This window comes from Mercenaria mercenaria, chromosome 2 (assembly GCF_021730395.1).
Source record: "Mercenaria mercenaria strain notata chromosome 2, MADL_Memer_1, whole genome shotgun sequence".
NCBI lineage: Eukaryota > Metazoa > Mollusca > Bivalvia > Venerida > Veneridae > Mercenaria > Mercenaria mercenaria.
In genome coordinates this window covers 101,174,255-101,198,360 of record NC_069362.1, presented here as the reverse complement: position 1 = coordinate 101,198,360, position 24,106 = coordinate 101,174,255, and the positions used below count along the sequence as shown (strand labels likewise).

At 34.9% G+C, this 24,106-nt stretch overlaps 1 protein-coding gene across 2 annotated transcripts in view; it reads left to right on the top strand.

Moving 5' to 3' along the window:
* Positions 1-23,722, top strand: part of LOC123562417 (protein transport protein Sec31A-like) — a 33,427-nt gene extending 9,705 nt beyond the window's left edge. The window contains exons 10-28 of one of the 2 annotated variants that reach the window (XM_053537379.1): positions 480-620; positions 1,303-1,527; positions 2,029-2,103; positions 3,611-3,709; positions 4,787-4,846; positions 5,500-5,626; positions 6,130-6,308; positions 8,681-8,807; positions 9,406-9,554; positions 11,754-11,924; positions 12,350-12,533; positions 12,955-13,282; positions 13,518-13,591; positions 16,124-16,242; positions 16,640-16,777; positions 19,155-19,208; positions 19,684-19,803; positions 20,433-20,504; positions 21,087-23,722. In XM_053537379.1, the coding sequence (XP_053393354.1) occupies positions 480-620; positions 1,303-1,527; positions 2,029-2,103; positions 3,611-3,709; positions 4,787-4,846; positions 5,500-5,626; positions 6,130-6,308; positions 8,681-8,807; positions 9,406-9,554; positions 11,754-11,924; positions 12,350-12,533; positions 12,955-13,282; positions 13,518-13,591; positions 16,124-16,242; positions 16,640-16,777; positions 19,155-19,208; positions 19,684-19,803; positions 20,433-20,504; positions 21,087-21,275 (2,631 nt within the window). In that variant the 3' untranslated portion in view covers positions 21,276-23,722. The remainder of the gene's footprint in view (positions 1-479; positions 621-1,302; positions 1,528-2,028; positions 2,104-3,610; positions 3,710-4,786; positions 4,847-5,499; positions 5,627-6,129; positions 6,309-8,680; positions 8,808-9,405; positions 9,555-11,753; positions 11,925-12,349; positions 12,534-12,954; positions 13,283-13,517; positions 13,592-16,123; positions 16,243-16,639; positions 16,778-19,154; positions 19,209-19,683; positions 19,804-20,432; positions 20,505-21,086) is intronic. The other variant, XM_053537380.1, reaches the window with a different exon arrangement.
* The last annotated feature ends 384 nt before the right edge of the window (positions 23,723-24,106 follow it).

Here is a 24,106-nt window from a genome sequence, read left to right as displayed (position 1 = left end):
AGTTATTGTTTGTACATCATTGAGAATTTTTTGAAAATCCTGGCCTGTATTTGCAACTCCTGGTATAAAATGTATTACTGGTATGTTGTTTGAAGAATCATCGGTAAATGTATTTTAGCTATTAGTTGCTGTAAGGCTTAAGTAACGTAGGGACAGTGAGGTTTTGACTGAACCATACTCTATGGTGATGCAAGTATTTTTGAAAAAAATAAGATAAAGATAACTATTCCTTTGTTAATAATTTATTATATTCCACTAATTGTTTTGTCATGTATGTTTAATTCATCTGTACTGTTATGCAGGGGCTTCCATAACCAAGTGGTTATGGTCACCGACATTGAAATACATTTCTCCTCACTACTGTGCCTGAACTGATGTCCATGTAGGCAAGGAGGGTTCCTCCACCCTATAAAACTGGAAAGTTAACATATCACTGAAACCCTTTTGCCATGACTTAAAACGCATTTACTATTTTACAGGTGACAGAATCATTCCATTCTTCCGATCCTTTCACACAAGCCATGCACAGTCAACAGCAACAACAGCAACAAGAACAGAATGTCATGCCATTACAGAAACCACCTAAATGGTTGAAGAAACCAGTCGGAGCTAACTTTGGTGTAAGTTATAACGTTGTGGCATACCATGAGTTCATGATGTATTGAATGAAAAAGGATCTTTCTGCTCTAAATAAAAAGGTTACTTTCTCCAGGTGTTTAACCCACGCATTTAGGTCAGTAAGTAGAGCAAAAGGCTATTAATCAAGAGGTCTCAAGTCAGATCAGTGTTTTCATGATTATTTGAGAGAGATAACAGTGTCTTAGATGTTATTAGTCCTCCACTTTTGAAACATGCGGCAAAGTTTCTTTTGGAGAACAAGGCAGTACTGATACAGAATTCAGGTTCACAAATACTGTTAAGGTTAAATGACCACAGTTGTTGGACTGAAATGCTGTTGCAGATGACGTCAAACCTAGTCAAACAAATATTACTGTTAGCAATTTAGATTTCTATCTTCTGTTATTGGCAGTAGGTATGAGACAAGCAGTTATACACAGGTGATTAAGAAAATACATACTGTAAAATCATTAATATTCATAGGGGGACAGATTTTCATGGATTTCATAGTTGAGTCAATCCACAAAATTTAATCCCAAACAAACAAGTAAAATTCCCATTTATTTTATGTTTAAAAGTGAAATCTCAACGAAATTGCCACTTTGAACAAAACCACGAAATTTCTTGCTCACAAAATTAAATGATTTTACAGTATGTGTATGCAGTTACTGTTATATATTTCAGTTTGGTGGTAAACTGGTTTCATTTGAGAATGTGAAACCTCAGAATCCACAGCAGCCTGTGAGTCGACAAGTTACAATCAGTCAGGTTCTCACGGAAACAGATCTGGTAACTGGGTCATTGCAGTTAGAACAAGCATTAAACAATAATCAGCATGTAGAATTCTGTGCTATGAAAGCAGCAAACTCTGGTGATAGTATGCAAGAAAGTATATGGAACTTTTTAATGGTAGGTTGTATTTTGTTCACTGTAAATAAAGTAAAATTATTCACAGCTAATTTCTCTAAACAAGAAAGTTTAAATATGAGTTGCCTTTTTATGCCCCTGAAGGTGAGTATATTAAAATCGCACTGTCCGTCCGTGTGTGTGTGTGAATGCGTGCATTCATGTAAATTCTTGTCTGGGCTGTAACTTCAACATTTATAGGGGGATTTGAAAATGATTTGACACATGTTAACCATATTGAGAATGTGTATTGCGCTTATGACCCGGGTGTCAAGGTCAAGGTAAAAAAATGATGTGTGTTTTTTTTTCGTGTCCGCTTCTGGGCATTTGTCACTAATAGTGACAGTTCTTGATTGTTTATTGTTTTCTTCTATAATATTGAATAGAATGTTGAAAAGACTTTAAAAAACTTGTTTAGTGCTTAGTTACTTTAACATTGCTGCACATTTAGTTGCCATTTGTATGTTTTCTCTGTATTTTAAAGTTTCTAGTTTGATGTTTTAGGTGAATTTTGAGAAGGAGCCAAGGGAGCGATACATTCAGATGCTTGGATATGATAAGACAGAACTGGCCACAAAGGTATAGATACATTATAATATGTTGAATTTCTTCTTAATATCAGATGCTGGTCTATTTGATAACAGCTGCCTTTCTAAGAACAGGGATCATCCTAGGTCAAAATTTTAGGGAGAAGTGACTTCTCCCTCCAAAGAATTTAGGGAGAAGTTGAGGAATTTAAGGAGAAGAATCGGCATAGCATTCAGTTTCCTGCCTATATATATCCACTTTCTATGGGTCTAGCTGTAACTTGTAAACAGTAATTATTTAAGGAAATTGATTCTTGCATTATCATTTTCATGAATTTCTAAATAAAGTATAAACTTGGCTATGAAAAAGTCGCCTTTAAATTTTTATCCGAAATTTACATGTCCGAAACTCGTAAATTTAACAGGTGCACGATCAAAACGCCATGAAATTTTTCATTCGTGTTTCGATTCTCGTGCTTTTATAATGCCTGAACTTTGCATCAACTTGTTCAGATTTATACATTTAATTTAATTATTTATTTTTTCGAAAATAATACCAAACTCGTAGGTAATGGCGATCTTTTTTACAATATTTTGTACGGCAGTTCTGACGTCCGCGAAATCATTTTTTATCCACAGTACCCGAGAAATTCATTTACAGAAATTGACCGTAATCATGGTATTTGAAATAAATTTTGAAGTAATCTTTAATAAAATGAAAGAATAATATACAATTGTTGCATAAGATCATGCTCTCGTTAAGTTTATCGGCTTTTTACACGCCGATTGAAAATTTTCAAAATGGCGGCGGCTTACAATATTATTGATTGACACTGTGGGATATTAACGCTACGATTGGCTGAAGTTTGACAGGCGAGTAGGCGGGGTTGACTGTGGATTTATCGATAATTTAATCTAGAATATGCATCAAGTTTTACAACTTTAAGTTAACAGATAATAACACGCTGAAAAACTCGGCGATTCGGATTTCGCCCGAAGGCGATAATTAGGCGAAGTGCCGACTTTAAAGCGACGATATAGCTCAAATCGCCTTGTAGGATGATCCCTGAAGAAATTGCATGGGTGGGGTATTATGTTATGTGTCTCTGGCGTGATATTCCTGTGAGGCAGCACTATAAAGTTAGGCATTGCACTCACTGCTACAAGTAGACACCATTGTTTACATAACTAAGTATTGTACTGCCAGATATAATGTTGAAAAACATTACTAAACCCAAAGCAAACAAACTTACATTTTGATAAGCATTAGAATAGTTGAAATTTAGAATGTTGCTGTATCACAACTTTTGACAGGTACAGAGTCTTGATTTATCTTTAATAATGTCTGATGAATAAATGATTTGTGAGAATTTAACATAAAAACATAGCCATACTTACTTAATATTGTAACCTTTTATAAAGTACATGTATTAAAATGTAGGACCATATTTTGATATTTCAGCATCATTTAGTTAATGTGCAAAGTTGATGGTACAGATGGATATCCGTTCCATGTTCAGAAGCAGATTTGTTTTATTGAAATTGTTTGTGTTTTACAGGTATCTCAGCACACTAAGTCTGAGGGATTGAATGAATCTGTGGGACCTGGAGTAGATGCCAATGAACTTGTACAGAAAATGAACCAGCTTGGAACTGGGGTTTGTATATTTTTCGACATGTTCTCCTGTATATCAATTTTACTCATTTTAAATCTCTTTGTTTTTAGAGAAAAAGTTCAGGATTTACGATATTGATGGTATACCTTTCGAGAAAGCTTTCAAATTATTTGGGGTCTTCTATGCTGATTAGTTAGGGTCCTTGATATCAAGTCACCTACCCTTACTGTCTTTGAGTTTCAGCTATGTGAGGAAGCTACAGCTGCTTGTTGAATGTCAATGATTCTACCAAGCTCCTTGCCCTTGTCTAGAGTATTACGCTGAGGTGAACATTTGGTGTTCTTCCACCATAAAAACTTAAAAGTTGCTATTAGGCCTGGAATGTGTTGGTCTTACTTTGAACCGAAATAAACAAAACATACATTTAACCCTAGCTTGCTGGCGGCAAGTGATTCTGCCTTTGCGACCAGTGCAGACCAAGTGGATGTGCAGGCTGATCTTGATCTGCACTGTTTACTATTCAGTCAGTAAATTTTCAGTGAACACCCCTTTGAATAATAAATGGTATTGCCCAAATTAAGTGATGACCGGTCCATTTTAGATATTTAGCAAGCTAAAGGTTAAGTAGTTGATGTGAGAATCTTGACATGTAGGTAACTGATCTGATAATAGCAAGAACTGTCTGAAACTGAGCAAGCATTTTATCCCTTAGCCTGCTAAATTTCTAAAATGGACTAGTCCATCGTTCAATTTGGGCAGTACCATTTATTATTCGAAGGGGTGTCACTGTAATCTTACTGACTGAACAGCGAACAGTGCAGACCATGATCAGAGTTCAGACTGCACGAATGTGCAGGCTGATCTTGGTGTGCACTGGTCGCAAAAGCATAATCACTTGCCGCCAGCAGGCTAAAGGATAAATTGGTCACTCTGTTGCCAGTCTTTGTGATTTCCTGATCAGTAATAAATTTCCTTTTGGATTTGTTTGTTTTTATACCTTGCATAGTATTGAGTTTTTTGCTATGATATACCAGACACAGATATATTTGAAAATTGTTCTCACCTGTACAAAGTGTATATTTTGGAATCTGTTATGTAATGATTAGAATTTGTTTACAGGAACCAGGTTTACAAGGTCTGTCAAGTAGTGGAAGGGCCTCACCAAATGTGGATTCTAAGGTAATTATAAAAACTAATGATAATTATAATTTTATAAATTTAGTGATAATTCTTTGGCTGATATAAGAGCTAGTATAATTAGATAGATAAAATACTGTAGTATCACTACCTCCCATACTGCTTACAATAGAAAATATACTAGGATTTAGTTATGAAGTATTCACTCCTGAGTGAGGTTCAAGCAGTTTATGGGTAGCCGTTTTAAGTAAGCCATCAAGCAGGCTTGCGTAAGATCACTGGATCTACAGAGGTGCCTGCCTGTGCCTTAATAATGTCTAAAGGAGCACCCTGTGTATTTATCCACTGTCAAAGCTGGAAAGTCTTGATATTACCTGAACTGTGTTGGAGTGACAAAATATTTTATTTATTTTGTTTGGTTTAACGTCACACCGACACAATTATAGGTCATATGGGGACTTCCCAGCTTTGATGATGGAGGAAGACCCCGGGTGCCCCTCTGTGCATTATTTCATCACGAGCAGGCACATTGGTAGAACCACCGACATTCAACGCCCGAGTGAGGCTCGAACCCACATCGATGAGGGCAAGTGATTTGAAGCCGGCGACCTTAACCACTCGGCCACGGAGGCCCCTGACATAAAATAAAGAGTAGACAAATAATAGAACATGAATCAAACATGAATACCTTTCAGACACCTGGGAGCAGAGATGAACTACATTTCTCAGATGGAGGATCTTCAGCATTTGATGAGATAGGTCAGTCTGGTACTCAAGCTTCCAAGAAATCTGAAACTCCACTAAGTCTCTCAGCATCTGATGGTATGTGCTTAAAATTGTTACTGGAGTTCAGTTAGGTAGTTATAGTTTGGTTTAAACAATATTTTATTAATCACAATTTATTTATAACATGTACATATATCAAAAAGGCATACAGGATTGAGTAGGAAGCTGAAAGCTTATTTGAAACTCTCTACTTGATAGCTTAACAGAATTACAATAGATGTCTCTTAGATATGTACTTGTTCATACTTGGAAATAAAGAAGACAAGTCATACATGGCTGCCTAGTGGTTAAACAATCAGCCTCAGGTATGGAAGGTAAGTGGTTGGAATCCCTCTGACAGCCACTCAGGTGTGGCCAGTTGGTAAACTATTAGCTAATTAAAAACGGTTATAACTGCCAAGCTGCCTGATACAAGTTGTAAATTATTCAAATAATTATGAATGTTGTAATTCATTCAGATGCTTATGAAGTGTGTTGTAACTCATTCAGATGTTTATGAAGTGTGTTGTAATTCATTCATATGTTTATGATTCATTCAGATGCAGATGGTTTGTTATGTCAAGCATTACTGACTGGGAATTTTGAAGCAGCTGTAGATATGTGTCTGTGTGAGAACAAAATGGCCGAGGCAATACTGCTGGCTATAGCGGGAGGACCAGAACTTCTCAGTCGAACACAGCAGAGATACTTCCAGAAAAATGGCACAAATTTAGGCAGGGTAAGTATCATATATGTTAATGTAGTCATTTAGAATTAAGGCTTTGGTAAGTTTTTAGCCCACCATCATCAGATGGTGGGCTATTCAAATCACTCTGCGTCCGTGGTCCGTCGTCCTTCCGTCCGTCCGTCCGTCCGTCAGTCCGTCCGTCCTTCCGTCCGTTAACAATTTCTCGTTATCGCATCTCCTCATAAACTACCTGGGGGATTTTGACCAAACTTTGTCAGAATGATGTATTGGTACCCTAGTTGTGTCCCCCTGAAAATCAAACTGGTTCAACAATTTTTTAGTAAGTTATGGCCCTTTGTTTATTTCTATAGTTTACATAGATTTCTATAGGGAAAAACTTTGAAAATCTTCTTGTCCAAAACCACAGAGCCTAGGGCTTTGATATTTGGTATGAAGCATCATCTAGTGGTCCTCTACCAAGATGATTCAAAATATTTCCTTGGGGTCTAATATGGCCCCGCCCCGGGGGTCACATGGTTTATATACACTTATATAGGGAAAAACTTTGAAAAACCTCTTGTTCAAAACCACAGGGCCTAGGGCTTTGATATTTTGTATATGACATCAACTAGTGGTCTTCTACTAAGATTGTTCAAATTATCCCCCTAGGGTCAAATATGGCCCCGCCCCGGGGTCACATGGTTTACATAGACTTACATAGGGAAAAACGTTGAAAATCTTCTTGTCCAAACCACAAAGCCTAGGGCTTTGGCATTTGTAATGTAGCATCATCTAGTGGTTCTCTACCAAGTTTGTTCAAATTATCCCCCTAGGGTCAAATATGGCCCCGCCCTGGGGGGTCACATGGTTCATATAGACTTATATAGGGAAAAGATTTACAAATCTTCTTGTCAATAACCTACAACATTCAAGTTTGGACTACCTGTATGGTTTTGAGTGGCAAGATGAACCTTGACATGAGTTGACCTTTATTTTGACCTAGTGACCTACTTTCACATTTCTGTAGCTACAGCCTTCAAATTTGGACCACGTGCATAGTTTTGTGCACTGAAAAAAACTTTGACCTTGACTTTGACCTAGTGACCTACTTTCACATTTTTGAAGGTACAGGCTTCAAATTTGGACCACATGCATAGTTCTGTGTTCCGAATTGGAATTTGACCTTGATTTTGACCTACTGACCTACTTTCACATTTCTCAAGCTACAGCCTTCAAATTTGGACCACATGCATAGTTTTGTGTACCGAAACAAACTTTGACCTTTACATTGACCTAGTGACCTACTTTCACATTTTTGATGGTACAGGCTTCAAATTTGGAACACATGCATAGTTCTGTGTTCCGAAATAAAATTTGACCTTGATTTTGACCTAGTGACCTACTTTCACATTTCTCGAGCTACAGCCTTCAAATTTGGACCACTTGCATAGTTTTGTGTACCGAAATGAACTTTGACCTTAAGATTGACTTAGTGACCTACTTTCACATTTCTGTAGCTACAGGCTTCAAATTTAGACCACATGCATAGGATTGTGTACCGAAACAAACTTTGACCTTGACATTGACCTAGTGACCTACTTTCACATTTTTGAAGGTACAGGCTTTAAATTTGGACCACATGCATAAATTTGTGTTCTGAAGTGTAATTTGACCTTGATTTTGACCTAGTGACCTACTTTCACGTTTCGTCCTTGAAATTGATCTAGTGACCTACTTTCACATTTCTCAAGCTACAGCTTTCGAATTTGGACCACATGCAAAGTGTTGTGTACGGAAATGAAATTTGACCTTGAGCTAGTCAGTAAGTCTTGAAATTTGGAACACTCAAAAATGGTACATTGGTGGGCGCCAAGATCACTCTGTGATCTCTTGTCTTAAAAGAAAAATGCAAAGCTATTTCTCACAAAATAATTCTACCTCTTGCAGAACAGTAAAAATGTGTTACTCTATTTAGTTATAAAAAGTGAAGAAACAGTAATAAAGTGTAAAGTAGTAAGTAAATAATATACATACATGCATCCTGTTTTGCTACATCATGCACATATGAACTTTTAAGTCCACCACTCTGCTGATTGTTAGTTTGCTCCTACCAAGGCAGTTTCCTCGGGACATTACATGACTTTCTTGCACTTAGAGTCATTTGCCATCCATTTTTTTTTAAACCTTTTGGAAAGTTGTTAGTTTTGGTGGCAAATATAATACTCTAAGAAATCTAAGAAGCTGGGGTATTTTTTTTTAACCATAAGTATTTTACATATCAAGAACTGTTAGAGGTGAAACATCATAATCTATTAATGTGTTTTCAGTGTCCGAATAAACTTGTATCAGTATCAGTTATCCAGTATTTCCTATTTATTGTCAAATAAGAAACAGATGTACGTACAATGCATGGTATTTTTCAGTTGGTATCTGCAATCGTAACACATGATTGGAGGCAGGTAGTGAACAGCTGTGAATTGGACAACTGGAAGGAAGCTTTAGCTGTTATACTCACATACTCTCCAGCTGATGAATTCTCTACTCTCTGTGGTAAGGTTTACGTAATTTATTATCTATAGGAGGTAAAATGATACTTTCCTGTAAATGTTAACATTCTTCTTGAGTTCATACTTTAGAGAAACAAATTGTTGTATAAGAAATGAATAGCCGAGAACAGCTGAGCGGAGCATTAGAGCACTTCCTTTGAGTTACAAGTACTTTATTCTGATACAGTCCGCTTGCTTAGTTCAATAAGGAAAGTGCTTGTCTATAGATTGGCGGGGCCTTGAGTCGATCAGCGTGCAAGCTGTATGTACTTGACAATTGATAAATGATATTGTGTTTGAAATCAATTGTCCTCTACCACTGATTCTTGTGAGGAAGTTAGCAGTTACTTGTGGAGAACAGGTTAGTGCTAGTACAATATCCAGGAAAACTGGTTAGGTTAACTGCTGGTCATTTCAAAACTGAAATACTGTTGAAAATCTGTGCTAAATGAAAAACAAGCAAATATTCTAATACCACTACTAATACTACTACTTCTTAGGAAGGAGTAATTAAAGTGAAAAGAGAAATACTGTTGTTAGTGCTTGTCTGAAATTTTTTAAGGTGTGAACTTGGTGTAATGGAAACATTGTTTTCTCTTTAGATACTTTGGCAGCAAGGTTAGAAAATGAAGGAAATGGAGAACTATCTCCCTATGCTGGTCTGTGTTATATATGCTCCGGGAATGTTGAGAAAATGGTGGAAAATTGGTTCAATACGACACAGAGCAGTAACTCACCAATGGCCTTACAGGTAAATGATTATACTATTTGTGGACAGTACACTGAAATGCACCTATCATAGTAAAAGATGTGATTCACAAGCAGTTCTAGGGTTATAGTTTGCCCTTCCAGTTAGGTAGGTGGTCTCCCATTTAGACAGACTTAGGAACTTCCAGAATTACTTTTTGATACACCTGAGCAATAGTGTTTTTTTTTATGAGTTGCAAGGTTCAGATATTAACTATACATCTTTTGAAAGGCCTGTGAGAGTGGTAGTAGGATCATTCTGATTTTGAAATAGCTTTAATTTTGCTAATTGTATAGTAACAAATGTATTTTTTCCACTGTAAAAATCAGAGAAAATCATAATTTGGAAATTTTTTCTTTTACAAAATGTGCTGCAATATTGCTTTTATGCTAACGAATATCCTGAAAGTTTTTTTTAACAAACTACTAATATCCCAGACTCACCAGTTTCGACGCACATAACAAGCAACATGGCCGCGCTTTTTCATTCAGTAACATACGTGACTCTATTAGATGTTGCATGTGCACTAACCTTTTATGCATTGAATCATACCAATAACATCTTATTCTACACAAATGACTGCCAGAAATCAAAAGGTAAACAACAACTAGTGTGGTCGGCCATACTTTTTCTAACACACCTATTTCGACGCATCTTACATGATACTTGTTACGAAGCTTTTGATTGGCTTAAATATTTGTGTAATCACTGTAAGTAATGTGCTACACCATAACTGTCATGGATGATGCAATAAAACTTGACACAAAAGCAGATGCAAGAAGATAATCAATATTAAGGACAAATGATATAAATAAATCGGAAAACATTTTAACATTCATGAACATAAGGGGCTAAGAACATAAATAATCACTCTGCTTTTTTAATACACGCTGTCTGATGTTTTTTCTTTCATTTTTCTGGACTGCAGTGTTTACAGAGGAATTTGGCACATTTTGTTTTATACAAAACTTTAGATGAACCCAGTGTTCGCAGCCTACTTGACAAGAAAAAAAATTGAAGTGTGTAGTAATGATCGCATTGATATATAATGCGTACATCTTCCAAAACAGTGCATAAAATAGTGCGACTACATATGTCACATGGCAGTGATGTGACCTTGATAGCTCCAAAGTCGGCTGCAGACGTACAACAAAATTTCCAGTAACTTTTTTTAATCTAAGCTTCCACAGGGACGTTTTTAAAATAGATGAAAATTTGCATTAGTAGAAACATTAAAATCATGTATAGGGTAAATGTAAGTTAGATAAATCTCTTCAAATCCTGAACTTTCCAACTTTTTTATCGGTAAAATTAATCATGATGTTTTCTGTCATTACACCGAGTAACTACGTCATCGGAAACCCCAAGTTAATCGAGAACGAGGTCAAAACAAAAATGGCGTCGAAATAGGTGTGCGTAAAATTACGTGGTGCGACGATACCTGAAAAAAGAAAAAAATTTTGTGTGTTAATTTGATGTCGAAAATGGCTTAAATTTACATTGGAGAATACCCTAACGGAATCATTTTTTGATGATAAAAGTCTTATCAAGATATTTTGAAAATTTAAAATGGTCTTATTACCCCCCTTGGAGTGCTTTTGAATAATGTAAACTATCACACTATTTTGTATTAATATAGAAATGAAGGAAAAATCTTGTTACAGAAATGTTGGATAAAACAGTAATCATAGCAAGCCTTTGTTTCTGTCGAAAAAAAGTGCTGTTTTTCCCTTAATTGCATAGACTGTGTTACCAGTAGTACAGGCAAAACTTCTTTGTTGAATGATCATTTATACATTTATACTACTGCAGTACCAATGCAAACCTTGACTGGCATCGCATTCTTACCTTCTGCATGCAAATAATTACAATAAAATGTGAGACTTTTTATAACATCTCGTGCTGCTGTTTTTTTTTTGTACTTGGTAAGTAGGTAGGCAGTTGCAATAAATGAGATGTTTAATAGTTAGTCTGATAATTCACCTATGTCTGATAATACCTTAATTGCTGTTAAATTAAATGCTGAAGATATTTTCAGAGTTTGTGCTTGATTAATCAGTGTTTAAAAAAACAACGTTTTTTGTTTTTTTTCCATATTTGTTCATACAGTAAAATCATATCGCTATGAAATAGTTGTATTTTCCAGAAACACAAAATGTTTTGCCTTGATTTCACAGTATATCTATCTTATAATTGTGCTAGGATCTGGTAGAGAAAGTGATGTTGTTACGTAAAGCAGTTGAGACATCTAGAGGTCAAGCTCCAGAAATCACTACTGGTATCGTAGCTGATAAATTGAGTGAATATGCTGGTATTCTGTCTTCACAGGGATGTTTAGATACCGCACTGAGATATCTTGGTGAAAGTTCAGAGGTAAATTATAATGTTTTGGATGCGTTCTGGTAAATAAGCTTGTTTGAGAGCAGAAGTGCCAACTTCATACTGTAGGGTTATATTTATAGAAGTAGCGTAATCTCTGTCATTGAGTGAGTTCACATAGGAGACTCGCAAAATATGAGTGAAATATGTATAAAGATGACCCGATAAATGTAATGTAAGAGGATTATCAAGCTCTGCAGGTGATTTGATAGTAAATATACATGTATTAATCAAACTTCATTTTCTAATTGTTTTTCAAGATAGCAATTCAAATTACAATACCTCGCTTTCATTGTCTGTACATGAAATAATTATATTTTACATACAGATAGCAAAACTGTAATTATGTTTAAGTCCATGTTCATAGCATAAAAGATAGATCACTGAAATTATCAAACCTAGCTTTCTTCTCATTTTAGCATAGCCTAGCAGTATTGAGGGACAGACTGTATCAAGCCCTGAGTGTTGTACCCCAAGGAATGTCAGCCCCACAGTGCCCCTGGCAGAAAGTGAATGTGGCAGTCCAGCAGCCGGCACCTAGACAACAACAGCCTACTACATACCAGGCAACAGCTAATTCTACATTCAATACAACTACAACAGGTAGGTTCTAGTGGTCCTTATACAGTTTCTGTTAAGCAAACAAAGTGTGAACTGTGGATTGGACTCTTGAATAAATATTTTAAGAGCATAGATTGCCATGTGCTTAAGGTACTAGTCTTGCTAGGGATCAAATTCTTTCATGTTAGGAAGCCATCTGGCTGACTTGGTTCTACTCAGTTGCATGCCCTTCCTTGAAATAATGTCTGGATGGACAAGTGTCTGGAGGGACATGTTTCAGAAATCGGATCTTTGGGTGCTACTATGAAAAATTGAAGATCAGGTGCTTTCTTTGATTTTAAAGAGTCTTAAGTGAATGATATATGATTTAGAAAATTGGTTCATGTTGGAATATGCCTGTCTGAAGGGATTGTCTGTTGTAAATGTTTGCAATAACTAGTAGTAAGTTGTGTGTTATTTTCAGGGACATACACTAGTCATGGTCAGTATTCAAACCAGTATCCAGTCATGAATGGTCCCACAGTACCTACATACAGTGTAAACAATCCTTTAACTGGACCAACTGGACCCTCGTACAGTAACCCAGCTGGTGCTTCGTCAGTTCCAACATACGGTGGTCAAGTCACATCGGGTGCACCCTCATCACCTACCAACAAAGGGCCGCTTGCTCATAAGTATCCCAATGCAACAACAGGAGGGTATGGTGGAGCGGCCTCTTCTGGGTATGGAGTCAACACTTACAATCCAATGGATTATAACACACAGCCAGTTCAGCCAGCATACAATTATGGGTAAGTGAAATTATATGTAGATATTCCAGACATAAATCATATATAGGTTTGAGTGATAGTGCTGCTTTAAGGACAGTCTTGTAACATGTTAAACATAACAGTCCTTTTTTTAAGCAGAGATTTTATATGATTTTTTTTCTCTGGCAGATTATTCAAAGTGGGATATTTGACATTCTATTAGAAATTGTTTATTATTTTAAATGCATATTCTGATAAGTTATGTTTTACATTGTAGAGGACAGTATCCAACACCAACTGTATCCCAGCCATCCGGGGCACCCAGTAACATGTATACCAGTGCTACACCAGGTAAATTCCCAGTTTTCATAGATTATTCATTTCTGGAATAATATTAAGTAACCTCTTTTTATGCAGTTGTTAAACATATCTCCTGTCTGAGATTTTAGGGTTTTTACATAGATCTGTTTTAACTGTTAAGTCGATCCTGTGTGCAATATCACATGAGAACAGCAACGACCTGACAGTTTCATTTCCAATTAGACAGATTTTCAGTGTACAGTGAAATCAGTCTGAAGCAGCCAACCAAAGGAGTGACACAGTCTGTCTGCTCAAGACAGCTGGCTGCTTAAGTTAAAATTTGGGAAAAAATCAATTTGCCAAGTTAACTGACTGGCTGCTTAAAGCAAGTGGTTGCATAACACTGGTGGCCATTAAAGCAGGTTCAACTGTATTTTATTATCCCCGACGAAAGTCGGAGGGATATAGTTTTGACGTTGTCCGTCCTTCCGTCCTTCCGTCCGTCTTTCCGTCCGTCCTTCCGTCTTTCCGTCCGTCCGGAGCCATATCTAGGAAATGGTTGGGAATATTTATTTATAACTTCATATACATGTTCTCCACTATGAGTTCTCGTGGCCCATGAAGTTTCAGTCAGATTGCCCAAGTAACACCAGAGTTATGGCCCTTAGAAGTTTCTAGTGTTAACTATATAGGGTACTATAAATATGGCAATTTCTGCATCATAACTTTTGATATATTTGACCTAGAACTATGAAACTTAAACAGAATTTAGATCACCATAATGTGGTTGTGTACACATAATTTCATTCGGATTTATATGTAAATTAAGAGTTATTGCCCTTTAATTGTATAAAAATCCACATATTTGTACATAACAAACTTACCATTTGGTAGAATTTCATTAAATTTCTTTCATTCTTTTCCATGAACATTTATTGTAAACATGTGAAGTTGTGTACCCACACCTGGTCACCCCCTTACCTTGATCACACACCTCTCCCCCGACACCCCCCCCACCCCCCCAAAAAAAAAAAAAAAAAAAAAAAATCATTCCTTATTTTAGATTTTTTTCAAACAAACTTCATATACATGTTCACCACTATGAGGTTATGGGGCCCATCAAGTTTCAGACAGATTGCCCAAGTAACACCAGAGTTATGGCCCTTAGAAGTTTCTAGTGTTAACTATATAGGGTACTATAGATATGGCAATTTCTGCATCATAACTTTTGATATATTTGACCTAGAACTATGAAACTTTAACAGAATTTAGAGCACTATAATGTGGTTGTGCACAGACAATTTTGTATGGGTTTCTTTTGTAACTTCAGAGTTATTGCCCTTTAATTGTCTAAAAATCCACATATTTGTACATAACAAACTTACCATTTGGCAGAATTTCATTAAATTTCTTTCATTCTTTTCTGTGAACATTTATTATAAACATGTGAAGTTGCGCACCCACACCTGGTCACCCACTTGCCTTGGTCACACCCCTTCCCCCTCCCCCCCCCCCCCCCCCCCCCCCCCCCAAAATTTTTTTTTTTTTTTCATTTCTTATTTTAGATTTTTTTCAAACCTTCCAAGTTGTACCATACCCCTACCTCACTTATCCACCCAGTCATGCCCACCACTGATCATGCATCATCTGCCGCCCCCCCCCCCCCCCCCCCCCCCACCCCTTTTACCCTTTTATTTTATTTTTTATTTATTTTTTTTTAATTTTTAATCAATATTTATAATCAACATGTAAAATTTTGTTTCCTCTCCCATTCCCCTGCACCCCCACCCCCTAAAAAAAAATATATACATATATCTATATATATATTTCCATTCCTTTTTTTTTTTTTTTTTTAATGTTCAAACCTTCAACATGTTAAGTTGTGACTGCACAAACCTTGCCCTCAGCCATGTTCAAGATATCTTACCTGTGTTCTCTTAAGGACATCTGTCCTTTTAAGTTCAAATGTACATGTTAAACAGCAACACCTGGTGCCAAACCACTCAAAGACAATATTTCGTTCCAGTTAAACTTCAAGCTCACATTTCAATTAACTGCATTTAATTTTAAAAGCTAAGCTTATTACAGTAAGCATATCCCATTCAAAATAAATTCTTTAGTCAGGATCAAAGTATCATACATTTATTATGTATTCTTTAATTAAACATTTGTTTTCTGTTAAATTGATTTTGACTAATGAAATTAATTATTTGCTTCTTATTAACATCCTTAACTTTTTGCCGGATATATCTTTTTGCCATTCCTCACCACAAACCCTTTCGGCGGGGGATACCAATTCATTGAATTTGCTTGTTCTTTTTAAAAGGATCATTTGCAAACAGAGATCAAGTTCTCACATTGCATGCTAAGGATAGTATTCATACTTGTTTTATTTGAGTGTATATTGATTTTGCCAGCAGAGGGACTGTCAAGTTTTAAGGATTCAAGGATTCCAAGGCCTTTATAAAAAAAAATGTGACCAGTCACAATATTCAAGTTCTTATTTATAAGTGCAAACAAAGCTATAGGAAAATGATGAAATACTAGCATTGTTAACAAAAATGTTTCTGGTAATGTTTGCAGGATATGGTCAGCCTCCTTCAGGTGGTGGTACCCATCCAAACTTCCACTCGTTCCAAGATTCCAAACCAGACAAAGCATGGAATGATCCTCCTATGGTAATGAAAAAAGACAAGCCAAAGGTAAATGTTGAAATTCATTTGTCAAATCATGAAAATCAGCTTACATGTTACTTACTATAACTTTTGTAATTATTCCTTGATGTAAGTATTCATGGTGTGTTAAAGGCCGAACTAGAAACAGTTTGTCTCCTAAATGTTGCAGTGATGAAATTAAAGGATATATTTTTATTGTGTCTGTTTGGATCTAACAATTTCCCAATAACTGTGTTATAACACTGCAATAGATGTATGGAGGCAGTATTTGTGAAAACCATTATTGCCCCAGTAATCAGGTAAAGAGATAAGTCTGTGTATTTTAAGGAACCATTAGCATATGTATAAATGTCCATATCCAAGTTTACTTGTAACTAGATAATGATAACGAGTATGCTTTAATACTAACGTATTTTAATATCAGCCCCAGCCAAGTGATCCTGCCCCAATCACAAACCCTATATATGGTAGTCAACCCCAGGTACCAGACCAGAGCCAGCCAGGAAGCCAAATGAACTATGGAAATTTCTACAATCCACAGGAATACAAGCCAGAACCTCAGGTAAATATGTTAAAATACACACAACACAACGCTGGGACCTATAGCAAAACCTTGTATATTTCCATGTCTTAATGTAAATGTCTGATTGGCTGTCTTACACAAGTTAGATGTTGTTTTACAATGCTTGCAATATCAGTTATGTGCAAAGTTCTTTCATGTCGAAATTTAGTCATTAAATGTGTACATGATAAGGATACTGTTAATATATGGTAGTTATATTGCAGTCATGACTTATTTAGAGCATATTGCGTTTAACCCTTACCCTGCTAAATTTCTACAATGGACTGGTCCATCATTCAATTTGGGCAATACCATTTATTATTTGAAGGGATGTTCACTGAAAATTTACTGACTCGATAACGAAACAGTGCAGACCATGATCAGACTGCACGGATGTGCAGGCTGATCTTGGTCTGCACTGGTCGCAAAGGTAGAATCACTTGCTGCCAGCAGGCTAAAGCTTTAATACAATGGGGCTCTTAAAATATTCATTTAGTCTCTATTTTTACTGCTGCACAGCAATTGATAAAAACAGTTTTTGCAAATATGCAATCTATGGAAATATACAAGGTGCCAGAGTTTGTATTGAAAGACATATTTATGTCTTAAGCTTGTGTTTTTCTTTTTCTGCAACTTCTTGCATCATATATAGTTCTCTAACAAAGTTAAATTTGTACTAAGTTAAATAACAATTAGATAATATATATCACCCTGAAAGACTTCAGCAGATATTGTGTCAAAGTAGCATCTTATTATTTTAAAAGTACCATTTAAAAAAAATCAAACGAATTGGACGAGCTTCAGAAGAATGTACAGTAATATACAGTCAAACCCATTCTACAGCCACCTGACTCGAAAGACCACAGCACCAATATTTATCAATTGTTAAGGGTTGGAGTTGCAAGTATTTAACTTTCATTAGTACATTTTATGTTAAGATATTGTTCAGAGCTGTCTTTAGCTGCAAAGTACACAATCAAACAGTGTTTCATTACTGTTTCTGATCCCCTAGTGTGGTCTGTCTTTACAGGTTCAGCTGTATACCAAAGTCTTTTAAGGGTTTTATATACTAGAATAATAATATTAGAGAATTTATTGCATCTCTAGTCAAGCGATAACTGTTAACAGTTTTTCTTCTTTCTTTCATACACATTTTTTTTCTCAGTATTTTAAGATCCTCGTATTTAAGTTCTTTACCAATTTGTTGTGTAGATGCTATTTTGTTTCACTGTTGCTGTCCAAATAGATACAGAATTTTTAAAGACACTAGATTTCACGCTCTTTAATTTCATTAACATTTGAGCCACACAATGAGAAAACCAGCATAGTGCGTTTGCGACCAGCATGGATCCAGACCAGCTGTGCATCCGCGCAGTCTGGTCAGGATCCATGCTGTTCGCTTTCAAAGCCTATTGCAATTAGAGAAACCATTAGCGAACAGCATGGATTCTAACTAGACTGTTTCGATGCGCAGGCTGGTCTGGATCCATGCTGGTCGCAAACGCACTATGTTGGTTTTCTCATGGCGCGGGTCATTTCAGCTTACAGTCTTTATCAATATGATAATTTTTACTTTATTGTTGTACAAAGCATAGATAGTTGAAATTCATACTTCTGTGGTATTTTTGCTGCTTGTATGATTTGCACATACTAGTAAACAGTCTGGTTCTCTATTCACAATATTTCAACAAGTGTTGGGTTTGATGTTTTGTGAAAATGCACTGGATAAATATATGCCAAAATTTCAGTGGAATGTTTTTATGCTACTTTAGGCCAGCTTTGTCAGTATTTTAAAATAAAAATATCAATCTATTAAAAAGGTATATGCATCTATTAGAGCTATGGCAACACAATGTTAACATTTGCAAGTTATAAAGCGTGGTATATACAGCCGGCCTATGATAAGTTAGTGGTTCTTACCCAAGTGCCTGCCCATACCGGAAACAAGGCCTGGAGGGGCACCTAGGGTCTCCCTCTGCCATCAAATGCTGGAAAAGTCACGACATGACTGAAATTGGGTCTCTATACCAAACAAACAAACAAAAATATAGCATTGTTATTTGTTTAGAAAGTTGACAGTTTTGTGAATAGAGGGCTTGCTTTAATTTTATGCTGCAAATGTTCTTTTAAAACACATGACTATATATAAAAAATCACAAAACTAATTTGATAGAAATTAACACCATTTTTACCATATTTCTTACACCTTAATATTTTATGTATCGTTTTTAGTAATGAAGCTCGTAATTAGTAAAAACGTGTCACTTAAAAAAGTTTATTACGATGCTATTTGCTAAAGAATGATATTAAAAGAGTATTTGCAGCAGTGCTTGTTTGTATTTTATATATTGTGTAACATGCCTATCTTCTGTACCAGAAATTCTCAACAACACCACAACCTACGTACACTAACGGCCATGTTGCACCAAAGGTGAGATGATGTTTGTCTCGAAGCAAGGGTGAATGAATAAAAAGTTTGATTTGACTTGACTAATGCATTAATTGATCTCTGTCATGTTGGTTCTACAATGTGTTAGTTCTACATCATGAAGTGCAGCTGCATGCATTTATTTATTGTCCGCTTGACAGTTGAAGTGAAAACAAAATGTTACACAATCACAAATTTGTACATTAAGGATATGTTCTCTATTTTAATTCAAATAAAATAATGTAGTAATGAGTTCAAGAAATCTATTTTACACTTAAACATCTGTGCTAAATACTTTAAATAAAGTTTGATTTAAGTCATATTTTCATTATATGATTTTAGTTTGCATGTTTTCAAATTAAAGATAAATTTATACTGTGCAATGTTAGAGTTTACACTGTCTTTTTTGCCTGAACTAAGTTACAGAATTATGAATTAATCCTTGAAAAATATAAATCTTGGTTTTTTTTTTTTTCAGCCGGCTGCCCCAGAGCCTGTGAAGGAAGTTCCAAAGGCACCTATTCCAGAAGAACATAAAGTTTTACAAGATATATTCAATAATTTGGTGCATAATTGTCAAACAAGAGCAAATAATGCTGTAAGTAAAACCACACCATTGTCGTATTAATATTTCATAATTAGTCCCCTACTGGTGTTTCAACAAATAGTCCCCTATTGGTGTTTCAACAAATAGTCCCCTATTGGTGTTTCAACAAATGGTATCCTATTGGTGTTTCAACAAATAGTCCCCTACTGGTGTTTCAACAAAGAGGACTCGTGCATTGCTTCCCCACCCCAGTTAATCGTCAATTTGTATGTCACACAAAGTGAGATCCTGCCATAACTTGGGCAGTGTCTCATAAATTTTGTAATAATATCACAATGTTGCGACGTTATAATATCTATGTTGAAAAAAAAAAAAGTTAAAAAGTTCTATGATATTTCTAGATTTCTTTTACATTTAAATACAGTAGAGCATATATTTCCATGTTCTTGTATTGATGTACATTTGTATCTTTATTGAAGTGTGTTTTGGAAAGAATTTCCAACTATTAATCATTCATGATCTTTCTCATTCAAATATAATTTTATACCAGTGAAAAATGAAAATGATATTGTCACTGAAATATTTGTAATTCACTGATATATGCCAATACTTCAGTAAAAAACATTAAACAAATGTCCTGTATATATTTTGAACTAAATTTAACTATTATATGTTTGCAGCAAATGAAGAGAAAACTTGATGATGTAATGAAAAAGCTAGAAATTCTTTATGACATGCTTAGAGAAGGCACAGTAAGTATACTCCAAGAAATTTGATATAATTTCTGACAATTCAGGGACTCTAGATTGATGTCTTTTTCTTTTTCAAAAATAATAATGGTTTTTCATTTGCTAAGTAAGTGTTAATCAAACGTTTAAAAAAAGCGATTCGGTGAATTCTTGGCAGTAATTTTGTATATTTTTTGTGTGTGTAAAACCTGATAATCCTATAATATGTAGAAAGGCTGTCCACTTGGTTATTCACACAGTAAAGAATGAATATAAAATGAAGGAATTTAGCTATAGTTCATAGCAAACACATGAGATATCCATTTAAAAAGTACCTAATGTGATTTTTGACATTTTAAATATATTACTTTCTGTTTATAAATATTACAAAAATTGAAATTGTTGACATACATTTGGAAGCATAACCTACATATGAGTAACTTCTGCTCCTTGTCATTATTTTTCATTAGTTTAATGCAGCATGGTTTGTGCTTGTACCATACACTTGACTGTCTGTTGACTGGTTTGTTGAAATTAACAATTATGATGTTACATCAAACGTAATCAAGTAAACAATATAACACATTATGTCATTTCATATTTCAGTTATCGCCTGCAGTTATTCAAGGTTTACACCAGATTGTTCAAACTGTACAACAGTATGATTATAACACAGGACTTGCAATTTATACACAAATGGTCAGTCAGGGAAATTTCTCAGAAATCAGCAGTTTCATGCCAGGACTAAAAATGTTGATACAGTCGGCATCACATCTTCAAGTCTATGTACAATGATAGTGCTCTGTGTTAGGAAAAACTTTCAAATTTATGACGGTGTGTGAGGTCTTCAAATCTGTGTTTGCAATCATTAATCTCTGAGCTAGATAATTATTCAAAGTTACAGCTTCATGACAATGCAGTGTATATACTGTTAATAAATTATATAAAGTACACGGTGTACATAATGATTGTGATCTTGGCTAGGTAACTATTCATGACAATGTATCGTCTACAAATCTGTTGATATAGTTGATGACTGCACTTCATGCCAGAAAACTGTTGAAATTATAAGATATTTATTACAATGCAATTGGTGTATATGATAAGAATTAGAGGAAGAAATTACCTTTTAACAGTTATTTTCTGTTATTTGGTACATCTTTGCTATTTCGTTATAGTACATTTTGCAACAGTCTTCAAGTGGCTTAACTTCTTAAACATAAAATCTGTGTTAATTGTAAAACAAAGAAGCAGTTGCAATTGTTTCATGCTGAAGTTGTGATATGTATTTTAGTAAATTAGAATGTTTTATGAAGGCAAATTCATATTATTTCCGTGTCATAATTGTACTGTAGACTGAACGGATAGTGCTAGTCATGTGTTTGTTATGCATGTTTTCTGTCTGCAGAAAGAAACAACAAACATTCATATTTTGACAATGACTAATGAACCTGTTGTGTTCATAAAATTGTTTAATAGAAGTTTTATTCAAGTATTAAATCACCTGTTTAGGAGATCATTTTAACATGTATGCTGTTTATAAAATGCCTTTTCAAAGCATGCTATTTTTATATGCTCATGTTGTTCTGTATATATATGCTCATTCTAGATATAATAAAGGAATATGAGAGAATTTGTTTTGTGTAATTAATAAGGTTTTACACATTTTGTGTTACTGTTGATCCGATGTTTTGTAAAATGTGCATCTTGAATTCAAGGCAACCAAACGTATAAATGTTAAGAAATAATTTTTTTTAAGTCTTAAGTTAAAATATAAATTTATGGCATCTAATTGATAGAGAGGGTAATCTTATTACAAATGCTTATGTGTATACTATGCAGCCTGCAAGAATGAGCCTGCTGGAAACTGTGGACAAAATTAAGGACTACATATAAATCGACACATTTTAAACTTTACATTTTAGTCTTTTACTAGTACATTTTGAATTTGTACAGCTAAGTTATGTTTAGAGTTGCAACGTTTTGAATATTTGCACCTCAGACATATACTGAAATAAAAAGTGATGTTCTACACTTATTTGTACAAGTATGAAATTGCACCTCTTGATTTCTTTTTCAAAGACATTTACATTGCTGTTGATGATTCGCATCTTTGTATCATGAAATTGTGTGTTTTTGACTTTAAAATCTACATTTTACTCTTGTTTTGAGTACAGCCAAAATTTCACATACTGTAGCAGAAAGATGATGATTTATGAATATGTAATTTCTGTTATATCTTAACCAGGGGTAAATTGGAATAGGGAATCTTATTTATTTTTGGACAATTCTCACTGACCGATATGTGTTGGAAAGTTGTCATTTGCACACGGAATTGTAAATTACCTTTTTGATTTAATATTTTATTTTGTGTGATAATACTTTTGCATAATTTCTGTCACCAAAAAATCAAAATAGATAGAGATTATAGTAGCAAAAACTTAGTAAATTATTTACTCAGCGATAATTAACAGTATTTATGTGAAGACTGTGTGTTAGTTGTTTCTTTTACTTTGCATTGAAAGATTTTGTTATTGATTTTATCATTTATAAAGTTGTAGTAGATATAAATGAAGTAGAATTGACAGTTATATAAAAGTAACCATAATCCAGACTCCTGTCTAACAGAGGTCTAACACTGTTAGAATTTTAGTTGGAGGAGTTTGGGTTCAAACTCGTGACTCTTAAGATAGTCAGTTGTCTTGAGCCTCAGATTGACTGGACACATTTAACTGGCTGCACTTGCACTGAAAACTTTCTGACTAAAATAGATTTCCCAATTTAAAATAGGCATAACCTAGAGGCAATCTGTGTTCAAAGATATAAGAAGAAGCAACTGCTGTAGACTCTGCCAACAAGGACAGAGCTGTTCTTGAAATAAAACTACATAGTAATGCATACAAGAAAAACAGCTTGTATAATTAGTTTACTATTAGGACTTTGATAAGATAGAACACATTTACAATTTGTTCGATGTATTCAACCATTATCCACATAATACCATGAATTATTTTTAATTAATAGCTAGTCAGTTTTAAAGGTACTATAGATTTGTTAACATAACATTTAATGTAATTGAACATGTTTTCTGTAAATATAAATTATCTTATTTCATAAATGAATTCTCACAGAATGACAGATAGAATAAAATGTCATATAGATGTTAATACTATTACTTATTGGACTGATACTTCTTGATTAATGATAACTATGTGAAAAAATAATAAAACATTACGAACCAAGCTTTTGTTTGTGTTATTATTCATTGTAGTACTTTTTATACGCCGGAGTGGACATACTATGTTAAAATACATGTCATCTGTCTGTCTGTCTGTCTGTTAGTGATTCAGTTTCTGCTCATTAACTTAAGAATGCTTTGACTAGTGACCTTGATTTGCACATTGACCATGTGCATGGACACCGCCTGATCTCTAATGATGCTAAAGCCAGTGAGTCAAAGGCCAAGGTCACAGATAGTACTAGTATTCACATCTGATAATTTGAGAATGCTTTGACCTATGGTTTGCATACAGCTCGTGGGTAATGCATGAGGCATGAACTATTTTGAGGTTGGTGAAATTTAAATGTCAAGGACACAGTTACTATACAAAACCGTTTTTGCAGAA